Source organism: Salmo salar, chromosome ssa12 (genome assembly GCF_905237065.1).
Source record: "Salmo salar chromosome ssa12, Ssal_v3.1, whole genome shotgun sequence".
In the NCBI taxonomy this organism is placed as follows: Eukaryota; Metazoa; Chordata; class Actinopteri; order Salmoniformes; family Salmonidae; genus Salmo; species Salmo salar.
In genome coordinates this window covers 51860852-51883761 of record NC_059453.1, presented here as the reverse complement: position 1 = coordinate 51883761, position 22910 = coordinate 51860852, and the positions used below count along the sequence as shown (strand labels likewise).

Sequence of the window (22910 nt, the reverse complement as noted above, 5' to 3'; positions counted from 1 at the left end):
TTAATCCGTAAAACAGCCAGGCTACATTTCGGGGGGGGATAGGGTGACAAAATGTATTGAAATATCAGATCTTTTAAATATTGTAGAATACAAAATTACATAGGAGGCCTGGTTAATATCACATCTTATAAAGTGGACTGTTAGATCTCACTTTCTCCCACACCTTGCGGATCGATTTCAGCAACTTCAGCAATGGACAGCTCCCCACTGGCATGCACTTCCAATTTGTTTCATGTGAGCACTAACATAATTTCTAGGAATTTTGTCTATATAAATACTACATATATAAACATTTTGCTTTATTTGATGGAGAACAGCCTATCCGGTTAAACCTCATGGCATGAAGATTGAGGAGCGACATGAAACACGACAGTTAAATACCGGATTAGGCAGCAGTAATCTGACGGCTACAGAGTGCATGCGCAAACATTGAAGAGAGTGACGGTCAGGCAGTTTTGAGAGGAGAGAAAAAAAACGAATTGATGGACCTCAACCTTGGACTCCAGTCAGAATGTAGGCTACCCACGATTAATGCCTAACCAACAATGAGGAGGTGGACACGAAGAGAGGTGAGTTAGTTGGGTAGAAAATAGATTTTTTTACAAATTTGCTGTTTGTGGTGCATCATGTTGGGTCGCGCGCAGTGTCAGTAAACCTGTGTCAGTAAACCCGGTCCCTTGGAGAGCTCAGCCGTCGGATTGAAACTGCTAGTTAACTGGTCGTTATTAACATGGTCATCGATAATAGTGCTGTTCTGGGATGTATAGGATAGTTTTAATTCAATTAAGTTCATAGAAACTGTAGGCTACCTAATAATCTTCGATGTGATGACCTCAATAACAACTCCGATGGTAAAGTACAATTTAACATCAATACACAGAGGCTATATTTTAGTCTAGTCATTATTATAAAAGCTGCAAACATGGTCGAGTCTGTGTAACTAATTTGTAACCAATGTGGATAGTTGTTGCGCTGCGCTGCACGTAGTGGTGACCCAGTTGGCCAGGTGTAAATCCGTGCAGCTCTTGTTCTTATTTGTGTCACTGAATTAGTCTATAAGAGACACAAAAGGGGTGCGTTGAAGGGGGAACGAAAAGTTTCAACAACAGCTTGGGTTGGGAGAAAACATATTGAAATGAACTGCATTCCTAATAGAAAAAAGATAGGTACGTTTGCCCAGGTCACACCTAGGGCACCAGTGGATTTAGGGTGTCCTCTGTCAGGGCTCCTCTTTTATCTGAGATATATCTATTTCAATTTAGAGGGAAGGAATCCCTTATTCTATATCCAAAACCTATAGCCTAAATCAGTGGTTTCCAACTCAATTTTGCTCTGGCCGGAGTACCCCTATCTGAAGTACCCCCTCATGTGCATTTTACCAGTAGGGCTATGGTTCCATGAGTGTTCGCAGCTATCCCATAGGGATAGGCCAAGTACCCCCAGGGGTCCTAGTACCCCTGGTTGGGAACCACTGGTCTAAATGAGCATGCTGCACATGTTTGGGATAGCAATGGATAGGCTATTGTAATTTACCCTCTCAATTGTATGCATTCCCTAGTAGAATTGGTGCCTTTTTGTCTGCAGTCTATAGTCAAGTATTGTTTTTTCCTCATGTCAATCCCTGCTGAGTGCCTCTTTCCCAACAGTCACAGGAACACAGGTGGCCTGTAATGTTGTCATATTTCTGTCATGTCAAAGGCTATGCTCTCCGCTGCGCTCTCATGCAGGATTAAACTAGTCATCTTGTCCCACATTTTATATAATCTTATTAATTCTAGCTTTGGCCAAGAAATATTAATCTCCTGTTTTTTTCATTTGTAGGATATACACTGCTCAAAAAAATAAAGGGAACACTTAAACAACACAATGTAACTCCAAGTCAATCACATTTCTGTGAAATCAAACTGTCCACTTAGGAAGCAACACTGATTGACAATAAATTTCACATGCTGTTGTGCAAATGGAATAGACAACAGGTGGAAATTATAGGCAATTAGCAAGACACCCCCAATAAAGGAGTGGTTCTGCAGGTGGTGACCACAGACCACTTCTCAGTTCCTATGCTTCCTGGCTGATGTTTTGGTCACTTTTGAATGCTGGCGGTGCTTTCACTCTAGTGGTAGCATGAGACGGAGTCTACAACCCACACAAGTGGCTCAGGTAGTGCAGCTCATCCAGGATGGCACATCAATGCGAGCTGTGGCAAGAAGGTTTGCTGTGTCTGTCAGCGTAGTGTCCAGAGCATGGAGGCGCTACCAGGAGACAGGCCAGTACATCAGGAGACGTGGAGGAGGTCGTAGGAGGGCAACAACCCAGCAGCAGGACCGCTACCTCCACCTTTGTGCAAGGAGGAGCAGGAGGAGCACTGCCAGAGCCCTGCAAAATGACCTCCAGCAGGCCACAAATGTGCATGTGTCTGCTCAAACGGTCAGAAACAGACTCCATGAGGGTGGTATGAGGGCCCGACGTCCACAGGTGGGGGTTGTGCTTACAGCCCAACACCGTGCAGGACGTTTGGCATTTGCCAGAGAACACCAAGATTGGCAAATTCACCACTGGCGCCCTGTGCTCTTCACAGATGAAAGCAGGTTCACACTGAGCACGTGACAGACGTGACAGAGTCTGGAGACGCCGTGGAGAACGTTCTGCTGCCTGCAACATCCTCCAGCATGACCGGTTTGGCGGTGGGTCAGTCATGGTGTGGGGTGGCATTTCTTTGGGGGGCCGCACAGCCCTCCATGTGCTCGCCAGAGGTAGCCTGACTGCCATTAGGTACCGAGATGAGATCCTCAGACCCCTTGTGAGACCATATGCTGGTGCGGTTGGCCCTGGGTTCCTGCTAATGCAAGACAATGCTAGACCTCATGTGGCTGGAGTGTGTCAGCAGTTCCTGCAAGAGGAAGGCATTGATGCTATGGACTGGCCCGCCCGTTCTCCAGACCTGAATCCAATTGACCACATCTGGGACATCATGTCTCGCTCCATCCACCAACGCCACATTGCACCACAGACTGTCCAGGAGTTGGCGGATGCTTTAGTCCAGGTCTGGGAGGAGATCCCTCAGGAGACCATCCGCCACCTCATCAGGAGCATGCCCAGGCATTGTAGGGAGGTCATACAGGCACGTGGAGGCCACACACACTACTGAGCCTCATTTTGACTTGTTTTAAGGACATTACATCAAAGTTGGATCAGCCTGTAGTGTGGTTTTCCACTTTAATTTTGAGTGTGACTCCAAATCCAGACCTTCATGGGTTGATAAATTGGATTTCCATTGATTATTTTTGTGTGATTTTGTTGTCAGCACATTCAACTATGTAAAGAAAAAAGTATTTAATAAGATTATTTCTTTCAGTCAGATCTAGGATGTGTTGTTTAAGTGTTCCCTTTATTTTTTTGAGCAGTATATATATATATATATATATATATATATATATATATATATGTGGTAGTCAGAGCCAGCTATATTCTACCAACAACTTTTGTTCCCTATTGAACTGTTAAACAGAATTGAAATGTTTCTCTAGTTTTGGTGGATACAAATGAGGCCTGTGATGGCATGGTGAAGGGAATTACTGTAACAGTTGGTATAGACTGCAGTCAGAATAATGCTGAGATGTGATGAAGTCTAATTGTTATTATAGAACTCCTGTATGGTTCCTTTTTTTGAATTCCCTCTGATTTAGATAACCGGCTTGGTCTATGACAGAGCCTGAAGAAGACCCCATGGACACCTGTTCTGGCACATTACACACCACACTGGAGATGGACTAAACCCAGATAGCCCTCAGTCAACACTTTCTCTGCATTATAGACATCACCTCATCTGACATGACCAAGGCTCTAAATACAGATGCTGCGACGGCCAGTGGATGGATTAATGCCATCGAGACTGAGTCGGGTGTAGTCCATGCTAACCATGGGAAGTGAGCCGCCACAAGCCGTTGCCCGGCTGTTTGCTTGGGTAAATGGCATGTCCAAGTGTGAGCTGATTGAGCTGAAAGACCTCAGCCTGAATGATCGCATTGAGCTGGCACCAGACCCACCAGCCTCTCTGCCCCCAGCAGCGCCCCTGACCCCCAGGCAGGTGAGGGCTCCGGAGAGGCCCAGCCACGTGGTCCGTCTGGTGGGGGACAGTGTGAGTGTTGAGGGGCCCTCGTGGTTCACAGGTCAGGTTGGAAAGGGACATGACTTCCAGCCCTGCAGCTACACCCAGATTAGCTGGTGCGATTTGTGTGGTGAATTCATCTGGGGCCTTTACAAACAGAGCCTGAGCTGTGCTAGTGAGTACCATCCGTGTGTGTGTGTGTTTGTATGTGTGCGCGTGTAGGATCACTGTCTGTGTTTTCAAGGTTTGGGAGTAACTGATTACATGTAATCAGTTACATGTAATCTGATTACCAGCAAAAATATTGTAATCAGATTACATATATTTTTGAAAAACTAGATGATGACTCCTTAGATTACTTTTAAATACACAAAGGATGTTTGTGAAAAAATATGTCATGACACCTTTCTGTTTTCTCAATGACATTCAATCAGAATTTTTTAAAGTTGCCAGTTTAAACTTGTTCCACCTGAGCAAGTCTGACCACAAGTCAGAGACTTTTTGTCTTCTTCTAATGCCTCTTAAGGGGAAAGTGATCAAAAAGTAACAGAACGTAATCAGATTACGTTTTGGTAATCCAAAAGTTACTTTAATTATGGTTTTTTTTGTGGGGGGGCTGGTGTTTCTTTTTTTTGTGTTAGGGACCACGTGAGCATGGGAAAAAGTTTCTTCCCAAAGAGTCGTTGGACTGCATGCATTTCTGAATCTACAGCAGCATTCAAATGTATATGCGTTAAATATGTGTAGGTACTATGGGGCTGAGTACAGTAAACTGTATAGTCAAAGCCACTCATTCATTAGTCTCGATTCCCAGTGCTACTAATGGGCTCCGGGCTGAAGTTTCCCTTCGTAGAGATCTAGAATCATCTTTTGGTCCCCGAATTCAAAATTGACCCCAGATCAGTGTCTACGGGTAACTTCACCCTACAAAGTGTTGGGTAGCTACTCTGAAAAAATAAACGTTTTTATTTTACTTAACTAGCTAAGTCATTTAAGAACAAATTCTTATTTACAATGATGGCCTACCCCTAACCGGGACGACGCTGGGCCATGGGACTACCAATCACAGCCGGTTGTGATACAGCCTGGAATTGAACCAGGGTCTGTAGTGACGCTTCTAGACTGCTGCGCCACTCGGAAGCCCCCCCCCCAAAGGAGAGTTTTACAAGTTACCAATTACTTCATAATGGAAGAAGTTAAGATACACTAAATCTACCCTTTAGAAAAATAGAGTTTACTTAACTAAAGTTACTTTGATAAAGTTGTTTACCACATCCAAACTACTCCATGAAAAATTATCACATGTAAATCTGAAATGTCATAGACTACAAATTACAAGACTTTGGGGTCATATGTTAACAGAATGTGTCATTTACCCTGTTAAACACAACAGTTATGTTTCAAGTGAGAATCAGGCACGTCTGATGCCAAAAAAGAAAGGAAATTATTGCCTATTTCAACAATATTTTATTTTAGTAAAAAATAAGTCGTTTGTAGTTCCATTAGGTAGCTACACCGCTACATGGCAAAAAAATTAGTTAACTACTGAAAACACTACCTAGATTTAATTTTAGTTCAACTGCCACCAAACGACTGCAAAATGTAGTTAAATTACTAGTTGAACTTCATGTAGTTTACTACCCTTGAACACTGACGACCTACATTTACTGTGCTGCTGCTGACCCCTATGCCACGCGATCATGAGAAGGCTGGGAGGGTGAATTCAGTTAACTTAACCCCTTAGTTTCCATCCACAAGATGAATGATGATTGGCAGAATATACCGATTTGAGGCAAAATGGTTGATCCAAAATGTGTGAATGATAATGGTTGAAGCAATCAACCGTCCTCTAGTCCTCACGTGGGCCATCTCCCCCTCTCTCTCTCTCTTTCTCTCTCCCTCTCTCTGTCTTCTCTGTCTCTGTCTCTCTCTCTCCCCAAAGACTGCAGTTACACCTGTCACTTCCAGTGTCGGCCCTTTATCCAGTTGGATTGCAGCACCGATAGTAGACTCCTCACTGACCTAACGGATGTTTCTGAAGACGCCGTAGAGACGGACACTAACGTGGATGTGGTGAGTAAGAGACACAAGGTGTTGCAGTGTGTCTCTATTGTTTGTCAGTTTCCTTTCCACTGTAAATGTTATTTCAACAAAGGAGAGGGAATTCATGGAGAACATAATATATAGTGTGCTGTTAGCAGAAGGGGTAAAAGGGGGTACAATATGTAGTGTTTGTGTATTGTAGAGATAAACCAAGGTCCAAGGTCTGTACTAATCCAACAGAACATGTTCCTGTGATTTGTCTCTGTGTGTGTGTGTGTGTGTGTGGGGGAGGGGAGGGGAGTGGGGGATTGTCTAGGCCTACTGCTTTTTAGTGCCATGTGCTCACGGAGAAAGAGATTTTATTGCCTACCTCCTGAGACTGCCTGCCAGGACAGCCAGAGACTCATCAAGCAATTTAGGAGAGGGGTGGAGAGGAGGATGTTGCTTAGCAACATCACAATAAAACAGCTGTTCAGCTTTTGAACCACAGAAGAAAAAAAACTATCCTTACATGCATAAAGCATCAAATAAAAAGTAAACACATTTTAATATATTATTCAACACGTCTGTTCTGCTACATATTTTTCTAGGCCGATGTGTAGGCTAGTCTCTTCTTGACAGCACATGAGCCAGAACAGTCCAATGTGTTTGTTGTAGTTTGACTATTGTTGTTTTTGTGGTGTGGTCTGGACAATGGCCACATGACCAATTGCAGTCACAGCTGTACTTTCCACTTGCTACATTTTTTTCACTGGAAACAAGGAGGGGCTTTGCGCGTATGGTGGCAGTAGGGGAGGGGCTAGACGCTTATTCAGTCTGTTAATTTCACGGTCTGGAAGGGGCAATGGGTGGGACTCAAGAACCACATAGTACTCCCCATCAATTCTAAATCATGTGAAGAACTGATATAACGGAACGAGTAGAGTAGTAGTGGGAATGGTAGAATATTACAACGTGTAGTGATGAGCTTTTGGTTCAATTTTCCAGTTCAAAGTTTTTCTCGGTGGATATAATTAATGAATTAATTAGCTAGGCTATGATTGTGAGCACTGATGACAATTGGCGAGGGATCCACAAATATGTTAATATTGTAATATAGAGATATGGCGTTAAAAGAGGCAATGGAAAAGCCCCTATCATTTGAGATGACTTGGGGCAGCACGACCAGCAGCGGATACTGTAGCCAGGATGACTCGGACTCGGAGCTGGAGCAGTTTTTCACAGCGCGCACATCCTTCTTTATCAAAGTCAAAAGGAAAAAGGTGAGGCGTCCGCGGCAATTAAAAAAACTCAAGAGAAGTCTGGTCTATGAAGTTGATAACGTACTATCCCCCAAATCATATTTGCCTTTATTTTCTAATGACTATGTAGCCTAAAAGTTTGTGCAGTGTCTTTGTTGATAGTCTTCATAAGTCTGTTGTCAAAATAATGTCGTTTTTTTCAGTTCTGAGTGTAGCTGGCCTAATAGGATTTTCTACATGTGTACATTGCTAGACTCATTTGTGTAATACAGTGACTTAAACATATGTTAATGAATCATAGGGAGACGGGAGATGAGGCTTTTGTCCCATAGGTTTTGTCCTCTTCAAATATTTGAATAATGCATGAGTTTATCAAATCAAATTGTATTTGTCACATGCGCCGAATACAACAGGTGTAGACTATACCGTTAAATGCTTACTTATGAGCCCTTTCCCCAAAATGTTGTTAAAAAGTTAATAATAATAAGAAGAAGAAAATAAGAAGAAAAAAAAGGAAATAGTAATAAAATAAAATAAAATAACAATAACGCGGCTATATACAAGGACTACCGGTACTGAGTCGTGCAGAGGTATGAGGTAGTTGAGGTAATTTAGGCAATATGTACATGTAACATATTCATATTCATTCCACGCTGAGTAATAGGCTACCACTTAAATAAATTAGCTACAATAGTTTAAAACTGTACAGTTTTCAGCTCATTTGCATATTGTCATGTCATGGCCACTAGCCTACAACAGTCTCAAATTTACCCTATGGCTATCTACTAGGCTATTACATATGTTGTCAAACTATTGCCATTTGATGCAAGAAAGTAACACATACACAGAAACTCTGTTACTCTACAGAGTTTTGTCAGGTAATATGCATGTATGTGCAAATGGGGTGCTTACAAAGCTTTACACTGTCCCATTTGTAAATAGCTGTTTTTCCAGATGGGAATTATTCCGTTTTTGCATGACACACTGGAAAATTGGTACAAAGAGATATTGTGCTACTGTGTGGAAATTCTTAATATGGTGGTTGGAACTGGCAGATATATACCACCAAAGCCTATATTTAACCTTTGTTTGTGTGTGTGTGTGTGTGTGTGTGTGTGTGTGTGTGTGTGTGTGTGTGTGTGTGTGTGTGTGTGTGTGTGTGTGTGTGCGTGCGTGCGTGTGTGTCTGTGTGTCCTCACTGACTTCCTCTCCTCTGTTCTTGTGGAAGGCGGAGTTTCCTGATGTTCTTGCTAGTTGTGCTTGGTAGGGAGTGGGGTTGAGAGAGCAAGGCTGGACACAGCTTCCTGCTTGATGTATCTGGCTTTAAACCCAAGGGAGTGAACTTGCTGATTACTGTACAGAAAGAGAGGTTGTGTTATGTGAAAACGTTATGCCAGAGGACATAGGCTATTGTACCATTGTAATACAGTACCATGCACTGGCTACTGTACGCAGAACGGACATAGTCCACGTTGACTTACCACATGGCTAAACCAATAACTTGTTTCATTAAAAACTATTTGGGAGATGATAAAGCAGGTTTGTGATATAGCTGCAGAAAAACAAGTAGTCTCTCTGCTGACATCTTGTGGTTGGATAGTCAGTGAGCCGAGGATTTTGATTCTAGACTATAGGTCATGGAAGATTGGTTTTGATACTCATCTTCCTCCTCTTTTTAAGATTGAACCTATTGACTGGGGGAAACAAGTGCTGTCTGTCGGTGACATCCAGCAGAAGGTGAAGGAATATAATGCTCAGATCAACAGCAATCTCTACATGGTGCTGGTAAGGGATTGTAATTGCATGCACACACACACACACACACACACAAATGTACACAACAACAGATGTGCGCACACACACACCTGTGTCGAATCCCCAGTTAACCTCATTCTGTAGATGAGTTGCTGTAAACAATGTCCTGTTTTCTGTGTACGTATGTGGTAATCTGTAAATTATAATTTGAGTTCCTGAGGCACGTTATGTTCACATTGTATTGACATGTCCATTGACAATCCGTCTAAGGACTCTATGTTCCTGCATCCCTCTTTCAGAACCGAGACCGATCATATACTGGCTTCATCAGGGTCCTTTTTAAGCTGACTCGGCCCGTGTCACTCCCACCCCCTCGGAAGGCGTCTTCACCACAGGAAGAGGGACAACAGGAAGGGGAGATTAAGCACCGGACATCTTTCTACCTCCCCAAAGACACGGCCAAACACCTGCACATAAGCTCCCAGACGCGGGCACGTGAGGTCATAGAGGCCCTGCTCAATAAGTTCACTGTGGTGGACAACCCTGCCAAGTTTGCTCTGTTTGAGCGCAGTGAACGTGAAAACCAGAGTGAGTGTCCGTAAGCAATGTAACCTAAATGCACTGTCATGAACATGCTCAAATCATTACACTCAATATGATATCAAACACAATGTAATAAAGTGTCAGTGTCACTCTCTCCCCTGCCATCTCTCTCTCTCTCTCTCTCCCCTCCCATCTCTCTCTCTCCCCTCCCATCTCTCCCCTCCCATCTCTCTCTCCCATCTCTCTCTCCCATCTCTCTCTCTCCTCTCTCCTCCTTTCTCTCTCTCTCTCCCCTCCCATCTCTCTCTCTCCCCTCCCATCTCTCTCTCTCTCCCCTCCCATCTCTCTCTCCCCTGCCATCTCTCTCTCTCCCTCTCCCATCTCTCTCTCTCCCCTCCCATCTCTCTCTCTCCCCTGCCATCTCTCTCCCTCCCCTCCCATCTCTCTCTCCCCTCCCATCACTCTCTCCCCTCCCATCTCTCTCCCATCTCTCTCTCCCATCCCATCTCGCTCCTCCTTTCTCTCTCTCTCCCCTCCCACCTCTATCTCTCCCCTCCCATCTTTCTCCCCTCCCATCTTTCTCCCCTCCTATCTCTCTCTCCCCTTCCATCTCTCTCTCCCCTCCCATCTCTCTCTCTCCCCTCCCATCTCTCTCTCTCCCCTGACATATCTCTCTCTCCCCTCCCATCTCTCTCTCTCCCCTCCCATCTCTCTCCCATCTCTCTCTCCCCTCCCCTCCCATCTCTCTCCTCCTTTCTCTCTCTCTCCCCTCCCATCTCTCTCTCCCCTCCCATCTTTCTCCCCTCCTATCTCTCTCTCCCCTCCCATCTCTCTCTCCCCTGACATCTCTTTCTCTCCCCTCCCATCTCTCTCTCTCCCCTCCCCTCTCTTTCGCTACCCTCCCCTCCCATCTCTCTCTCTCCCCTCCCATCTCTCTCCTGCCATCTCTCTCTCTCCTCCCATCTCTCTCTCTCTCTCCTTTGTCTCCTCCTTTCTTTTACTTTTCTAGTATACCTTCGTAAGCTGTCTGATGACGAGAGGCCGCTCCACCTGCGTCTGTGTGCCGGACCCAACGAGAAAGTCCTCAGTCTGGTGTTGAAAGAGAATGAGACGGGGGAGGTCAATGTGAGTACACACCTCTAAAATACGAGCAGACATGCACGTGCACACACACACAGACACACACACACACACAATAAGGCTCTTGTATGCTCAATACTGAAATGATGTGCATTGAAAAGTGTTGACAGTGATTATGTAACTTTACTCTTTGAGTTGCTCTCTCTCTCTCCCACAGTGGGATGCATTCAGCTTTCCTGAGCTGCGTAATTTCCTGCGGATCCTTCAGCGTGAGGAAGAGGAGCACGTCCGGCAGATAGTCAAGCGCTACGCTCTGGCCAGGGATAGGATGAAGGAGGCCATGGCCAGCATCACCACCCCCGGCTGATGTGATGGCATGATGGGTGACATCATGGTAGAGAGGCATACACACTGTTGACCAGCGGCCACCAGGAGCATGGCACACAATGCCACTCTTGAGTTCAAAGTTCAAATGTCTTTAGTGCTGTCCCTGCTGTAGCAGATAGAGCACAGCACAGCAACCCCTGCAGCTGTGAAGGGCAACTAGGGCCAATAGGGGGTTAGATAGGGGGCGACATTGGAAGTCAGAGATCAACCATGAACACGTCTTTGAGACAGACAGGGTAATAGCAGTGCAAGTTAGGAGAGAGAGTAGAGCTATTTAGTGCAAACCAGTAGGCTACTGCTACTTGTTGTGTGGCCTGGATTGGGCATTACTGTGAAGGACAGGAGGAAGTTATCTGAGGAATGAGGACAAACGATACTGTCATTGACTGGACACCTAGGAGATTTCCTGGTCTGGACACTGCTTAACTGGAGAACTGGAGTTTTTCACTGGGAACATTGTATGTTGCTGCTCAGTTGTTGTGGGGAGGATTGGGTAAATAAAGATGTAACTGTATTGAGCTGTTGTTACTCTCATATTTCCCCTTTGTCGTTAATAACAGGATCCTTGAATGTGTCTGACATGTCAATCTGTTGCAGACCAGGGTTGTGTTCAGTAGGGCATACTGCAGCAAAATGTTTTGCAATTGAAAACAAAATTCTGTGTTCTTATTGGGACAGTTTAGGTCTCTCCCCATTTCAAAAAAGTTTTCTTCCTACTGAACATGGCCCAGCTTTCTGGAAAGCTATCTGCCCTAATTACTCAGAGCAATCCTGTTAACTTTTAATTAGCCTGTAATGCATGTTTTATTATGGGAATGAAATATCTAGGGAACAGAATCTATGTTGTAATGTGTTCATACTTCCACTTCTAATAAAAATATAACACATGATCTACATGTCATTGAATCTTTATTTTGTTATCAGTGTTGTTGTCATGTTTTACGTTGCCCACTTTAGAGTAGGCTATTCTTTTTGTTATCTGCTCTCTCTTTCCTCACCATAAAGAACTTTCTCTAACCTTCCATTCTGTAAAAAAAAATGGACTGGAAGTGACGTAAGTACATGCCCTCCATATGATGGAAGTGAGGAGAGGCTAAAAACGGTGACTAGCCGTTTCAGTTTGAGAGAGCTAACGTTCGCTACCTGTGTTTCGAAGACATTCGGCGTCTAAGGAAGTTGTAAAATACGACTAATTGACATCAAGCTGAAATTACTCGGTATGTCGACAGTGAATGTGCTTGCAAGCATGCAACCTAAATCAAAGGGAGACGTTTAACGTTAGCTAGCTGGTTAATGTTACCTTGACAGCAAGTATGGCGTTTTGTAGCTAGCTAACGTTAGCTATCTGATATTCTAAAAGGCCTTCGCTACCAAATCACAGACACGGTGGTATGTTCTGCCAACCAACTCAAGACTTCAACCTGTCTCAGATATGAAATACTACTGCTGTAAACGGGTCGCTAACCGATAACGTTAGCTAGCATTGCTAGCTAGCTAATTGGTTTTGAAAGCTAATAACTAAAGTATGCATGTAGTTAGCAGATGATCCCAACATAAGATTCCATGTAATCTGGCTAATACGATTTTTTTTTGTTCAAACAGCAACTGCCAGAGAAACATGTCACCATTCATCAACGGCTGCTAACTTCCTTTCTCTGTAATTCCTTTAAATTGTAGCTACCTACTGTCTTCTACTTTATAAATAACATCCCTGTCTCAAGACCTGTCAACACCTACATCGAGCATCAACTCGCTACATCTCTCCTGGGTGCAGTCCGGCCAAGAAAATAATGTCCTACAGTTGAAGATGGGCGGGAGTGGCTCCAAAACCAAAGGTTATTGGCCTTTTGCAGGTTCAGGCAGTGGCGATGGTGATCCAACCAAAGAGGGAGTCGAACAGTCGCTGGCAAGGCTCCGAAGCTTCCGAAATGGGACGCCCTTCGTGTTTACCAGATGGAGGTAAATATAGCATCACAAGTAGCTATGTCATCATAACATTAAAGCACATGCTACAAGTCAGAAGACCAGTCACATCTCAGGATTGAGCAAGATTTGGATGTCCTAATTCAACTTTAAACTGAAGCCAATATTGTGCACTTACACAATAGTGTACCCTTTTTATAGTGTATCTTTCTAGAAACTTCCCCTCACAATGTCAGTAGCCCTAGGTCTGTGTATCGGGGTGTACATAGATCAACACATGGTACATGTTTGACATCCCTTTCTAGCTCAGTGTGGCAGTGAGCGACGGGAGGGGTTTAACCATGCAACATCTGTACTGGGTAGACATTTGTCATGCTCTTATTTCTCTGGACCCCACCCAGCAGTAACCTTTATCTGCCTTCAGCTCCCTGTACTTTGACGAGGATGGAGACCTGGCCCACGAGTTCTACGAGGAGACAGTTGTGATGAAGAATGGCCGTAGGAGGGCCAAACTGAAGAAGATCCAGAAAAACCTCATACCTCAGGTAACAGGCCCTTCTCTCAAACTGTCAGAATACAAAATTCAGGGGTGTATTCACTAGGAAACGAACAGGATGAAATGTGGGGTCCTACCTGAATTTGTCCAATAGAAACTCCTTGCTATGGTGTGCACTCATGAATTCACCCCCGGTATTAGACTTTTTTCTTCTTCTGATTAACCCCTTAGAGTGGATGTCCGCGTCCCTGCGGAAATGTCAGTTTAAGCTATAGGTATTTCATTTGTTGCATTGGATGAGCCTCAATCTGCAGATGTCACACTTCCACATCAGCCGTGAAAGGTGATAGCGCTAGAGCAGTGTTTGTCAGACCATGAGACATCCTGAAAATCAGTTTTCTCACAATCATCTGTAGCGTCCGACCGGTTTGGCCTACACACTAATATGACCTCTGTGGAAAGGTGAGACTCTAGGACGCCCAAAGGCTTGTCTGAAGGTACCAGTGGGGGAGAAATTAAAAAAAATAAAATAATAATGGAAATGTATATGGAGACTGTTTAGTTCCAAAAACAAGGGGTTAAATACATGTACTTAAAAAAAAAAATAACTTCCTTTAGGTATTTGTTCCATCTAGTGAATGTTATTCAATGCGTTTGTTTGTGCTAATAGCACTAAGGCAAAAAAAACTTTTTTTTGATACTTCAAGGGGTCTTAATTCAAAATCAAATAGCTAAATGATCCTTGGTATGACCTTCTTAAAACAATTACATATAGCTTAGTAGAACCCCCACTCCCAGCTTAGACTGTTAAGGGTTAAACATGAATTCCATTATTTTCTGATGTCATCCTCTAGTCATCTAGTATGCATGATTTAAATTGTCCCGCCCCCAAACCAGTATATTCAATATGGCAATATCCTGATCACATCTCTGAATGTTACGGGCTAGGTAAATAATGAATGATCGTGTGCTTAGTTTTGTGTTTTCTGTCTCCTTTCCCTTCTAGGGAACCATAAAGCTGGATCACCCCTGCATCCATGTGGATTTCCCGGTCGTTCTCTGTGAGGTTTGAGGAAGCCTGGTTCCATGTTTTGAGACCAGACTCAGACTAGCCACTGTCAACTCGGTCCCTTTGTTTCCCTCTCCTCCTATACTTTACCCTGAAGCCCTACCCTCCTCTAATCCGCCATGGTCTCCCCGTGATGATGTTTGGCCGGGGCGCCCTGACCTGTGAGGACAGACGTGCTGTTGCTCAACGCGTCTTGAGACTGCATGACATGCGGCTCTGTAAGGTGTGGCCCGTGTGCAGTCGTGCAACACACAGTAGTGAGTGATCACTCACGGAGTCCCATCAGTGATCTGTAAAAGATGTCAGAGAAGATGGATGATGATGATGAAGACATCATTCTGCTCGCGTTACCCTCAACCTATTCAATATATACAATGCAGGTCCTGTGTGTGTGTGTGTGTGTGTGTGTTAGTGGATATGAAGTGTGACAATGTGTCTCCTTGTCTGCCTGTCTCGCATTAGTGTGCTCTGGTAGGATGATCCACTGTACTTTGTAAGGAGAATGTAAGAGGCCAATTGACCCATGGGCTGTTAAGTAGAGTAGTGTCTCTCAGAATAGGCCGGAGGTCCTATATCTTTATACCCCGGCCTAGAGTGAATTTACCATCTGTACGGAGCAGCGAGGGGAACGGGTATTAAGGTGTGAGATTTTCCGTTACCGGTTCAGTCTTCAGAGCATCCAAAGTAGAGTTGCAACTTTCAATACATTTCCTGGTTTTCCAGAAATCCCTGTTGGAAGATTCCCAGAATGGGCAGGAAATCCATAATCCCCCAACCAGGACTTTTATTGAAATTCCTGGAATTTTGCAACTACTTTGGATGGGGTAATGATAGGGCTTAACCCATTAAGGCAAAATCCTGAGGTCAGAGGTATTAGGAACATTTTAATGGACATTTTACATCCAGTCCTTGGGGGGGCAAGTGGGGTGTTGCACTTTTTCCCCATTTGTTAGCAAACACTGCAGATTTAAACATTCTAAACTGAAGATCATAATTAGTTGATTATTGGAGTCTGGTGTGTTAGCTGGGGCAAAGATGTGACGTGTTTGATTGACTGGCTGCGGTGGTCAATCCTAATCATGAAGCGTCTCAGAGTAGGTGCTGATCTAGGATCAGTGTTAACCCTTTGAGATTATGGTCAATCCTACTCCGAGCCGCTTTTTAAATATGGGCCCAAGCATTGACTTGAGTCTCCCTATAGGAAAGTCCTGTTCCTTCGCTGCTTTGGGCGATGTTAATTTATTATAACTGTTATACAATGGCTTTGTTTTTTTTAAATCACAACTCAATGTATCTAATTGTGTCTGTCCCTTTTTATTTCTTCCATGCACCATTACACAAAGACTGCGTTTACACAGGCAGTCCAATTCTGATCCCTTTTTTTTTTTTTTTTTTTTTTACTGTTCAGATCAGCTTGTTTGCCAAAGATCAGAATTGGGCTGCCAGTGTAAACACAGCCAAACCCATGTTTCCCTCATTTCAACCGTGGAACTTCTCTTTCCTCTGCCCCTGACGTGTATAAAAGCCAATTTATGGTCATTCCAGAGTCTGTTGGCCGTACAGCATTTTCTGCGATGCGGGCCTCTGCAGAAGTCAGGGCGTTCATACTTGCGCTTCGCAGAGCTGTTGTCAAGGAAGTGAGTTTGTGTTTATACAGGACATACTGTCCCCACCTACCGTCAACCAATCATGCCAATGTGGAGTGAAACGCCTTGTTACATTTGTGAGGCGCAGGGCAATGCGTTACGGAACTAGATTTGGCCTCCGGAAGCTCCACAGTTCCTTCACACCCTCCATACAGAGCCTCCGGACGCAATTTTGGAGTGCCTGGATACAGGCCTTAGTCGTGGTATATTGGCCATATACCACAAATCCCAGAGGTGCCTTATTGCTATTATGAACTGGTTACCAACATAATTGGAACAGTAAACAAGTCATTTTGCATCATACCTTTCAGCCAATCAGCATCCAGGACCCAAGCTACACAGTTTATAAGTAATTTGATTCTGCAGAACCTTTGATATTTGCCCTTTAACCTCCAGTAGTAGTGATTGGCTCAAGCATTTCCCCTTGAGATCTCCCCCCCCTTTATCTCTGCCAGCCTGGTCTTATAGACTAGACGTAACAGTAAACGTAAATCCAGGACACCCAAATTAGTATGATTTTTTTTTTTTTCCCCCCCCACCATTATTTAACCAGGTAAGCTAGTTGAGAACAAGTTCTCATTTACAACTGCGACCTGGCCAAGATAAAGCAAAGCAGTGTGACAGAAACAACAACAGAGTTACACATGGAATTAGCAAGCGTACAGTCAATAACACAATAGAAAAAAAAAGAAAGTCTATATACAGTGTGTGCAAATGGCATGAGGAGGTATGGCAATGTTACGTTTGGTATGGTTACATAAGGCAAAACGAAAGTAGGGGTAGATGGGTGGGCGTCTAGGGCAAACGACTAGCAACCCAATAGTTGCGAGTTCAAATCTCATGGACAACTTTAGAATTTTTGCTAATTAGCAACTTTTCAACTACTTACTACTTTGCATCTTCTTAGCATGTTAGCTAACCCTTCCCCTAACCTTAACCCTTTTTGCTGACCCTAACCTTAATCCTTTAACCTAACTCCTAAACTTAAGCCTAACCCCTAGCTAACGTTTGCCACCTAGCTAGAATTCATAACATATAAGTTTGGATTTACGTACAGAATAATATGAAATGCTATGTGACCAGGTAAGCTCATGTCCAACAACACCATTGTTCTGGCCAACCAATGAGAGCATTGCTCTAAGGGACATTTCCAGATGTTAGACAGATGGTATTATCAGCCATTTTCAGCCAGTTGTATTGACGTGTAGGAAGCTTGCCTTATCTAACGGGTATACACTTCCAGACCTTTCCCTGAAAGATCAACATTGGGCCAGAGCATGTTCATGTTCACCAAGGCACATTCTATTGAATTACCATGTCCACAGACACACACCTCTCTAGCCTGCCTCACAGGGGGACGTTAATTGGATTTCACAGCCCCCATTGGCCGCTCTCCCACACACTGGTCCCCTGCAGTCTCATTTCCTTGAGTTAATCCCTGTTCCGAAGACAGGCGCTGAGCTCCCTGGAGACAGCAAGATGGGTTTTAATTGGGTAAGGGGAGGGAGTTTCAAATCTAATAATTTATGCCATATAGGCCCATGTATGCCAGTTTTATACGCTTTTGTCTGATAAATTGCTACTTGTATCCTCAGTTAACTCAGCTCAATGGAAGAGGTATAGATAGTGGTCAAATCTAGCTTAACATCAGCAGAGCCTTCTAATACTGTATGTCTCGATGTAAACAGAAGGCTCTGGACATGACTGTGCTTGGGTTCTGGGCACAGATGACTCCTGCAGTGTCAAGCCATAATATGAAATGCACTGTTAGGGAAGTGATTGGGCTTGTTTGACATTGCAGCTGACATGGTGCATTTTCAATAAATGATGACTGACTGACTGAGCTACAAATAATATTGAATAGGATGCAAGGTGATTTGTAGATCAGTCAGTTGACCGTCGCCTGCAATGTTTACCAAGTCCTTTAACTTTGGTTTGACAACCAGGGTGGTACAGTGGTAGGGTGCACGGGAGGGGAGGATGGAGTTCATCAATAAATGTGAGGGTGTGTTTTTACACATTCTACATACCTTCTCAAGTGGTCCTTCCACTATGTCAGTGTGTTTGATATTCCAGGTAAGGGGGTCTACCTCTGTGTGTGTGCTGCATATAGCATGTCGTTCTCTGTTGTAAATGGTGTCTGATTGCTAACAGATGACACCACAGTAATTACACTGACTTCATTAAACTCCAGAGCAGTAGCTAGATGCCACAGGGGCTGCTGCTGCAGTTTCTCTCCCACTGATCGGAGCATATGTAGTCTGGAATGCATGACTTGAAAAGCTGTCACTGTCATTCACTATATTGTGTCTATGAAAAGTGAATAGTAGGTTGCATAGATAGAATCCGTTTCACTAAGATCACTAATGGCTCTGACTTGAACCCTTATTTTACTCCAGAGGTTAGCATTAGATCTGTCCGACAGGCTTCAGAGACATTGTTTTGCGTTTCACATTATGGAACTATTGAACACTTTGAATCGCTAACGTGTTTACACAAGATGGTTTTGTCTGTGTTCCCTTGACCCTGACACAGTTGGCAGCTGAAGATTGTGCCCAGGCAGTACCAGTACTGTATGTTCAGTAGCAGTGTGTGGCATCATGTCCTTGGCCCTGGTGTCACACCAACGGGGACTGTGCCGACGTGCGGTTGTCAGTGTCACGCTGTCACAGCAGCCACAACCCACTAATGTTCCAGTTGTTTTGGGGGGCCTCTTCCTGTCCTGTGCTGAGAGGGGAAAATGCAACCTGGGGAGTATGTCACCGACGTCCAAATGGTGGAATAAGTGACCCCAACTACTGCACAGGAAACAGCGGAGGGCATCTCTCACCAGGGGTGTGGGTATGAATGTGAATGTTTGTATTCGTGGGGCTACCTTTCACTCACACACCTTTCACCTATGTATTTGTGATGAAAATTGTATTTTTGTGCTTTTCTAATAACCAATTTCTGTGTTCATGCAAGTGACTGATTAAACATGCCTGGGAGGAATCCTCACTATCAGTATCTGCAATTTGGGAGTACGCCCAGAACCTTGTTTGAGAACGAAAGGGATATCTCAGTTTTAAGGTCTCAGCTTGAAGAGAAGAAGCCTCGTGAGGTATTGGTCGGTCACATGCATGAACCAAATGTTAATTATGAATAATGAATAAGCAGTATATAAGAGAACTAACGGGACTGCCCCGGTGGAGCTCACTTCAGACCGGTACTATATGCATCTAAGTTTGACTGACCTCTCCAGCTTGCTGTTAATAAACAATGATTAATTTAAGATTGACTTTGTGTTCCATGTGTAGAATTTACACAACATATTATTCAGTAGAAAGGTGTTAAAATAAGCCTGTGTCTTTTTCAGAACTATGTGTTATTGTGTTATTTGGCCATTTGAAGGTGTATTGAGTGTGTGTGTGTGTGTGCCAAGGGTCAGCAGAATGGTCATGCCCAATTCATGCCATGGGAAATGTTCTTCATGCAAAGCTGTCTGAGTTATTGTTCTGCTTAAAGGATAAAAGAATGCTGGGTCAGGATCCACTCCACTTTATTACTTTTATACACGTTTTCTTTTTCTTTACCGACTATAAAAAAGCTCTGAGAAGAGTCGCTGTGTATACTGCGTCACAGGAGGGAGATGAAACAGCGGTGAAGTGTTTTTTTTATGTCTCTGCACTTTTCCACAAAGCTAGAATAATATTCCAGAGGTTGGGTGAAGGGTTATGCAGAGGTGAAATGGAAAGTTTAGTTTTTTGGTAAGGTGTGTTGTGAAATTTTGAATCTTTCTGTCGGGGACTTTTGAGAAGACCTAAATTCTCTTTGGTCCGAAAGTGAACATGAGTGACCTTTTTGTTCATGTTGGCTTTTATACAACCATATAGCTTTTTTCCCACACATAATATACACCAAGTGTACAAAACATTATAAACCCGGTGTGGTCGTCTGCTGCAATAGTCCATCTGTGACAAGGATCGACGAGTTGTGCGTTCGAAGATGCCGTTCTGCGTCATTATTTGTCTGTTTGTGGCCCGCCTGTTAGCTTGCACGATACTTGCAATTCTTCTTTGACCTCTCTCATCAACGAGCTGTTTTTTGCCACCACAGAACTGCTGCTGACTGGATCTATCACCATTCTCGGTAAACCCTAGACACTGTCGTTGTGTGTGACATACTGGATCCAGTGTGCCTGGCACTGACTATCATACCACGCTCGAAGTTGCTTAGTTCACTAGTTTTGCACATTCTAACATTCAATCGAACAGTAACTGAATGCCTCGATGCCTGTCTGCCTGCTTTATATAGCAAGCCACGGCCAAGTGACTCACTGTCTGTAGGAGCGGGCCATTTTCGTGAACAAGATGGTGTATCTAATGAAGTGGCCAGTGAGTGTATATATATACATGACATACTGACCAGGTAAATCCAGGTGAAAGCTATGATCCCTTATTTATGTCACTTGTTAAATCCACTCCAATCAGTGTAGAGGAAGGGTGCAGAGAAGGGTGCGGAGAAGGATTTTTATGCCTTGAGACAATTGAGACGTGGATTGTGTATGTGTCATTCAGAGGGTGAATAGGCAAGACAAAATATTTAAGTGCCTTTGAACTGGGTAGCATAGCAGGTGCCATGTGAACCGGTTTGAGTGTGTCAAGAACTGCAACGCTGCTAGGTTTTTCACACTCAACAGTTTCCCTTGTGTATCAAGATTGGGCTAACATCCAAAGGACATCCAACCAACTTCAAATCAAAATCAAGCTTTATTTATATAGCTCATTTCAGACATGAATGCAACACAATGCACTTCACAGGAAAAAAAACATAAATAAACTATGAAAATAAAAACAGAAGTATTTACTACATAACAAACACAAGAGGATAAAAAAAGAATAACGATAAAAACTGAGACTAAAAAAGTACCCTAAGGACAAGCAAAACCAATCGTGGATTGATTTAAAAACAAATAGAAGAATCTTCAAATTAATTCTAAAACTCACAGGCAGTCAGTGCAGAGACTTTAAAACCAGTGTAAAGTGTGCTCTCTGTCTGGTCTTGGTCAATACCCGTGCTGCAGCATTCTGTATGTTTTGCAGTTGAACAATGGCGTTTTTGGGTAGGTCAGACATGAGATCATTACAGTAGTCAAGCCTGCTTGTAATAAAAACATGGTTGAGTTTCTTTGTATCAGCCTGAGATAGAAACAGCCACACCGTGGCAATGTTCCTCAGGTGGTCACATTCCTAACGTGTGATTTGAAATTGAGTTCAGTATCTAAAATGACACCTAGGTTTATTTCCTGGTGTTTTAAATGTATTGCTTGTGAATTCAGATGTGTGGCCAGATTCTCCCTCTGTGCTTTGGCTCCAATAATAAGTACCTCTGTCTTATCTTGATTTAGCTGGAGGAAGTTGTGAGCCATCAAAGTATTTAAATCACTAATACAGTCTAATCATTTATCTGCGGAGCTAAAATCCTCTGGTGACACAGAAATGTAAATTCGTGTATCGTCTGCGTTGCAGTGAAAATCAACGCCGTACTTTCTGATAATGCTGCCAAGGGATAACATATGTCAACTGAACAGTACAAAAAAAACTATCAACCGTTTAAATGGGTCCTAAACCAATTTAGAACTGGACCAGAGAGGCCAACCCACCTCTAGTCTTTCCAGAAGGACATCATGGTCACCAGTGTGAGTTAAGTCCAACAGTACAAGGACAGAGAGCGGTTTGGCATGTGTGTTGGCTCTAATATAATTTACCACTTTAACTAAGGCGATCTCTGTGCTGAGGTGGGCACCGAAAACCAGATTGGAATTTAAAAAAAAAAATGTTGCTGTTTTTTTGGGGTTGATTTGCCCGAAAGAGAGCTGAGCTGAATAATCTAGATTTAATTTCTTCAGAAGGGGTTTCACCATAGCAGTTTTTAGTGCAGTGGGGAAAGTGCCTGTGAACAGGGAGTGAATAACAATGGCTTGCACTTCTTTAATTATGCAATTAAAAACTGTTTTGAAGAATGTGGTGGGGATATGATCAAAAAGGCAGGTAGAAGGTTTAAGTTGTGATATCACTTTCCTGAGTATGTCTGTGTCAACCAGGGAAAATAACTCATGTCCATTTCCCCTGGAGGACATTTTTCTTTCAGTTCAGGGAAAGAAGAAGTACTTCTAGAATCACACTTCTGAGAAGGGAATCATATTTATTTTCTATCTGGCTGTCAGATAGCGAGCCACTCCCTTCAGAATGTTTTGTAGTTGTCATTCCACTGAATTGTGCGTCATGTTTTGTTTAGTGAATTTCCATGACACATTTTGTGGGTGGGACTGGAGCCAACCGAACTGTAAACGAATGTAAACACATCAGGAAATGCAAGGGTATTAAAGCAAACGAAAACCAAAGAAAGACAAGGGAGCCATTTGGAAAGACAAGGATTCAAGGAGCCATTTTCCTCTACCTCATGTGGCTTTTCTGTTATCCCTGACCATCTCTTATGTCCTCACAGGGCTGTGGTTTTATGGGGGTGTAGATGAAGGTAGAACCAGTGGGTCAAAGATCAAATTCCCCATGCAGGACAGATGGACAGGAGTGTTTGAACTGGCCCCATCTCGTCTCAGTTTACCTCTTCAGGGGTGAAA

General features: G+C 43.6%; 2 protein-coding genes across 5 annotated transcripts; both read left to right on the top strand.

The window, feature by feature from the left end:
• Positions 1–407: 407 nt before the first annotated feature.
• rassf1 (Ras association domain family member 1) lies at positions 408–12047 on the top strand. Of its 3 annotated transcripts, none has more exons than XM_014132010.2 (7): positions 408–569; positions 3687–4283; positions 6051–6181; positions 9073–9177; positions 9447–9735; positions 10700–10815; positions 10988–12047. In XM_014132010.2, the coding sequence occupies exons 2-7, from the start codon at positions 3911–3913 to the stop codon at positions 11135–11137; spliced, it is 1164 nt and encodes a 387-aa protein (XP_013987485.1). In that variant the 5' UTR covers positions 408–569; positions 3687–3910; the 3' UTR covers positions 11138–12047. The 3 variants fall into 3 exon arrangements, with proteins under 3 accessions (XP_013987485.1, XP_013987484.1, XP_013987486.2); XM_014132009.2 differs by lacking the exon at positions 408–569 and adding an exon at positions 579–851; XM_014132011.2 differs by lacking the exons at positions 408–569; positions 3687–4283; positions 6051–6181 and adding an exon at positions 6998–7413.
• A 142-nt stretch (positions 12048–12189) lies between these two features.
• Positions 12190–15938, top strand: tusc2b (tumor suppressor 2, mitochondrial calcium regulator b). 2 transcript variants are annotated; one of them, XM_014132012.2, is made up of 4 exons: positions 12190–12374; positions 12835–13116; positions 13505–13625; positions 14583–15938. In XM_014132012.2, the coding sequence occupies exons 2-4, from the start codon at positions 12965–12967 to the stop codon at positions 14646–14648; spliced, it is 339 nt and encodes a 112-aa protein (XP_013987487.1). In that variant the 5' UTR covers positions 12190–12374; positions 12835–12964; the 3' UTR covers positions 14649–15938. The 2 variants fall into 2 exon arrangements, with proteins under 2 accessions (XP_013987487.1, XP_045547413.1); XM_045691457.1 differs by having other exon boundaries at positions 12216–12374; positions 12760–13116.
• The last annotated feature ends 6972 nt before the right edge of the window (positions 15939–22910 follow it).

Excerpts from the sequence above, each read along its gene's own strand:
- rassf1 (XM_014132010.2), top strand. The coding sequence starts at position 3,911 with ATGCTAACCATGGGAAGTGAGCCGCCACAAGCCGTTGCCCGGCTGTTT. Across the intron at positions 9,178-9,446 it reads GCAATCTCTACATGGTGCTG|AACCGAGACCGATCATATAC; the intron begins GTAAGGGATTGT and ends TCCCTCTTTCAG. Across the intron at positions 10,816-10,987 it reads ATGAGACGGGGGAGGTCAAT|TGGGATGCATTCAGCTTTCC; the intron begins GTGAGTACACAC and ends TCTCTCCCACAG.
- tusc2b (XM_014132012.2), top strand. The coding sequence starts at position 12,965 with ATGGGCGGGAGTGGCTCCAAAACCAAAGGTTATTGGCCTTTTGCAGGT. Across the intron at positions 13,117-13,504 it reads TTCGTGTTTACCAGATGGAG|CTCCCTGTACTTTGACGAGG; the intron begins GTAAATATAGCA and ends ATCTGCCTTCAG. Across the intron at positions 13,626-14,582 it reads AGAAAAACCTCATACCTCAG|GGAACCATAAAGCTGGATCA; the intron begins GTAACAGGCCCT and ends TTTCCCTTCTAG.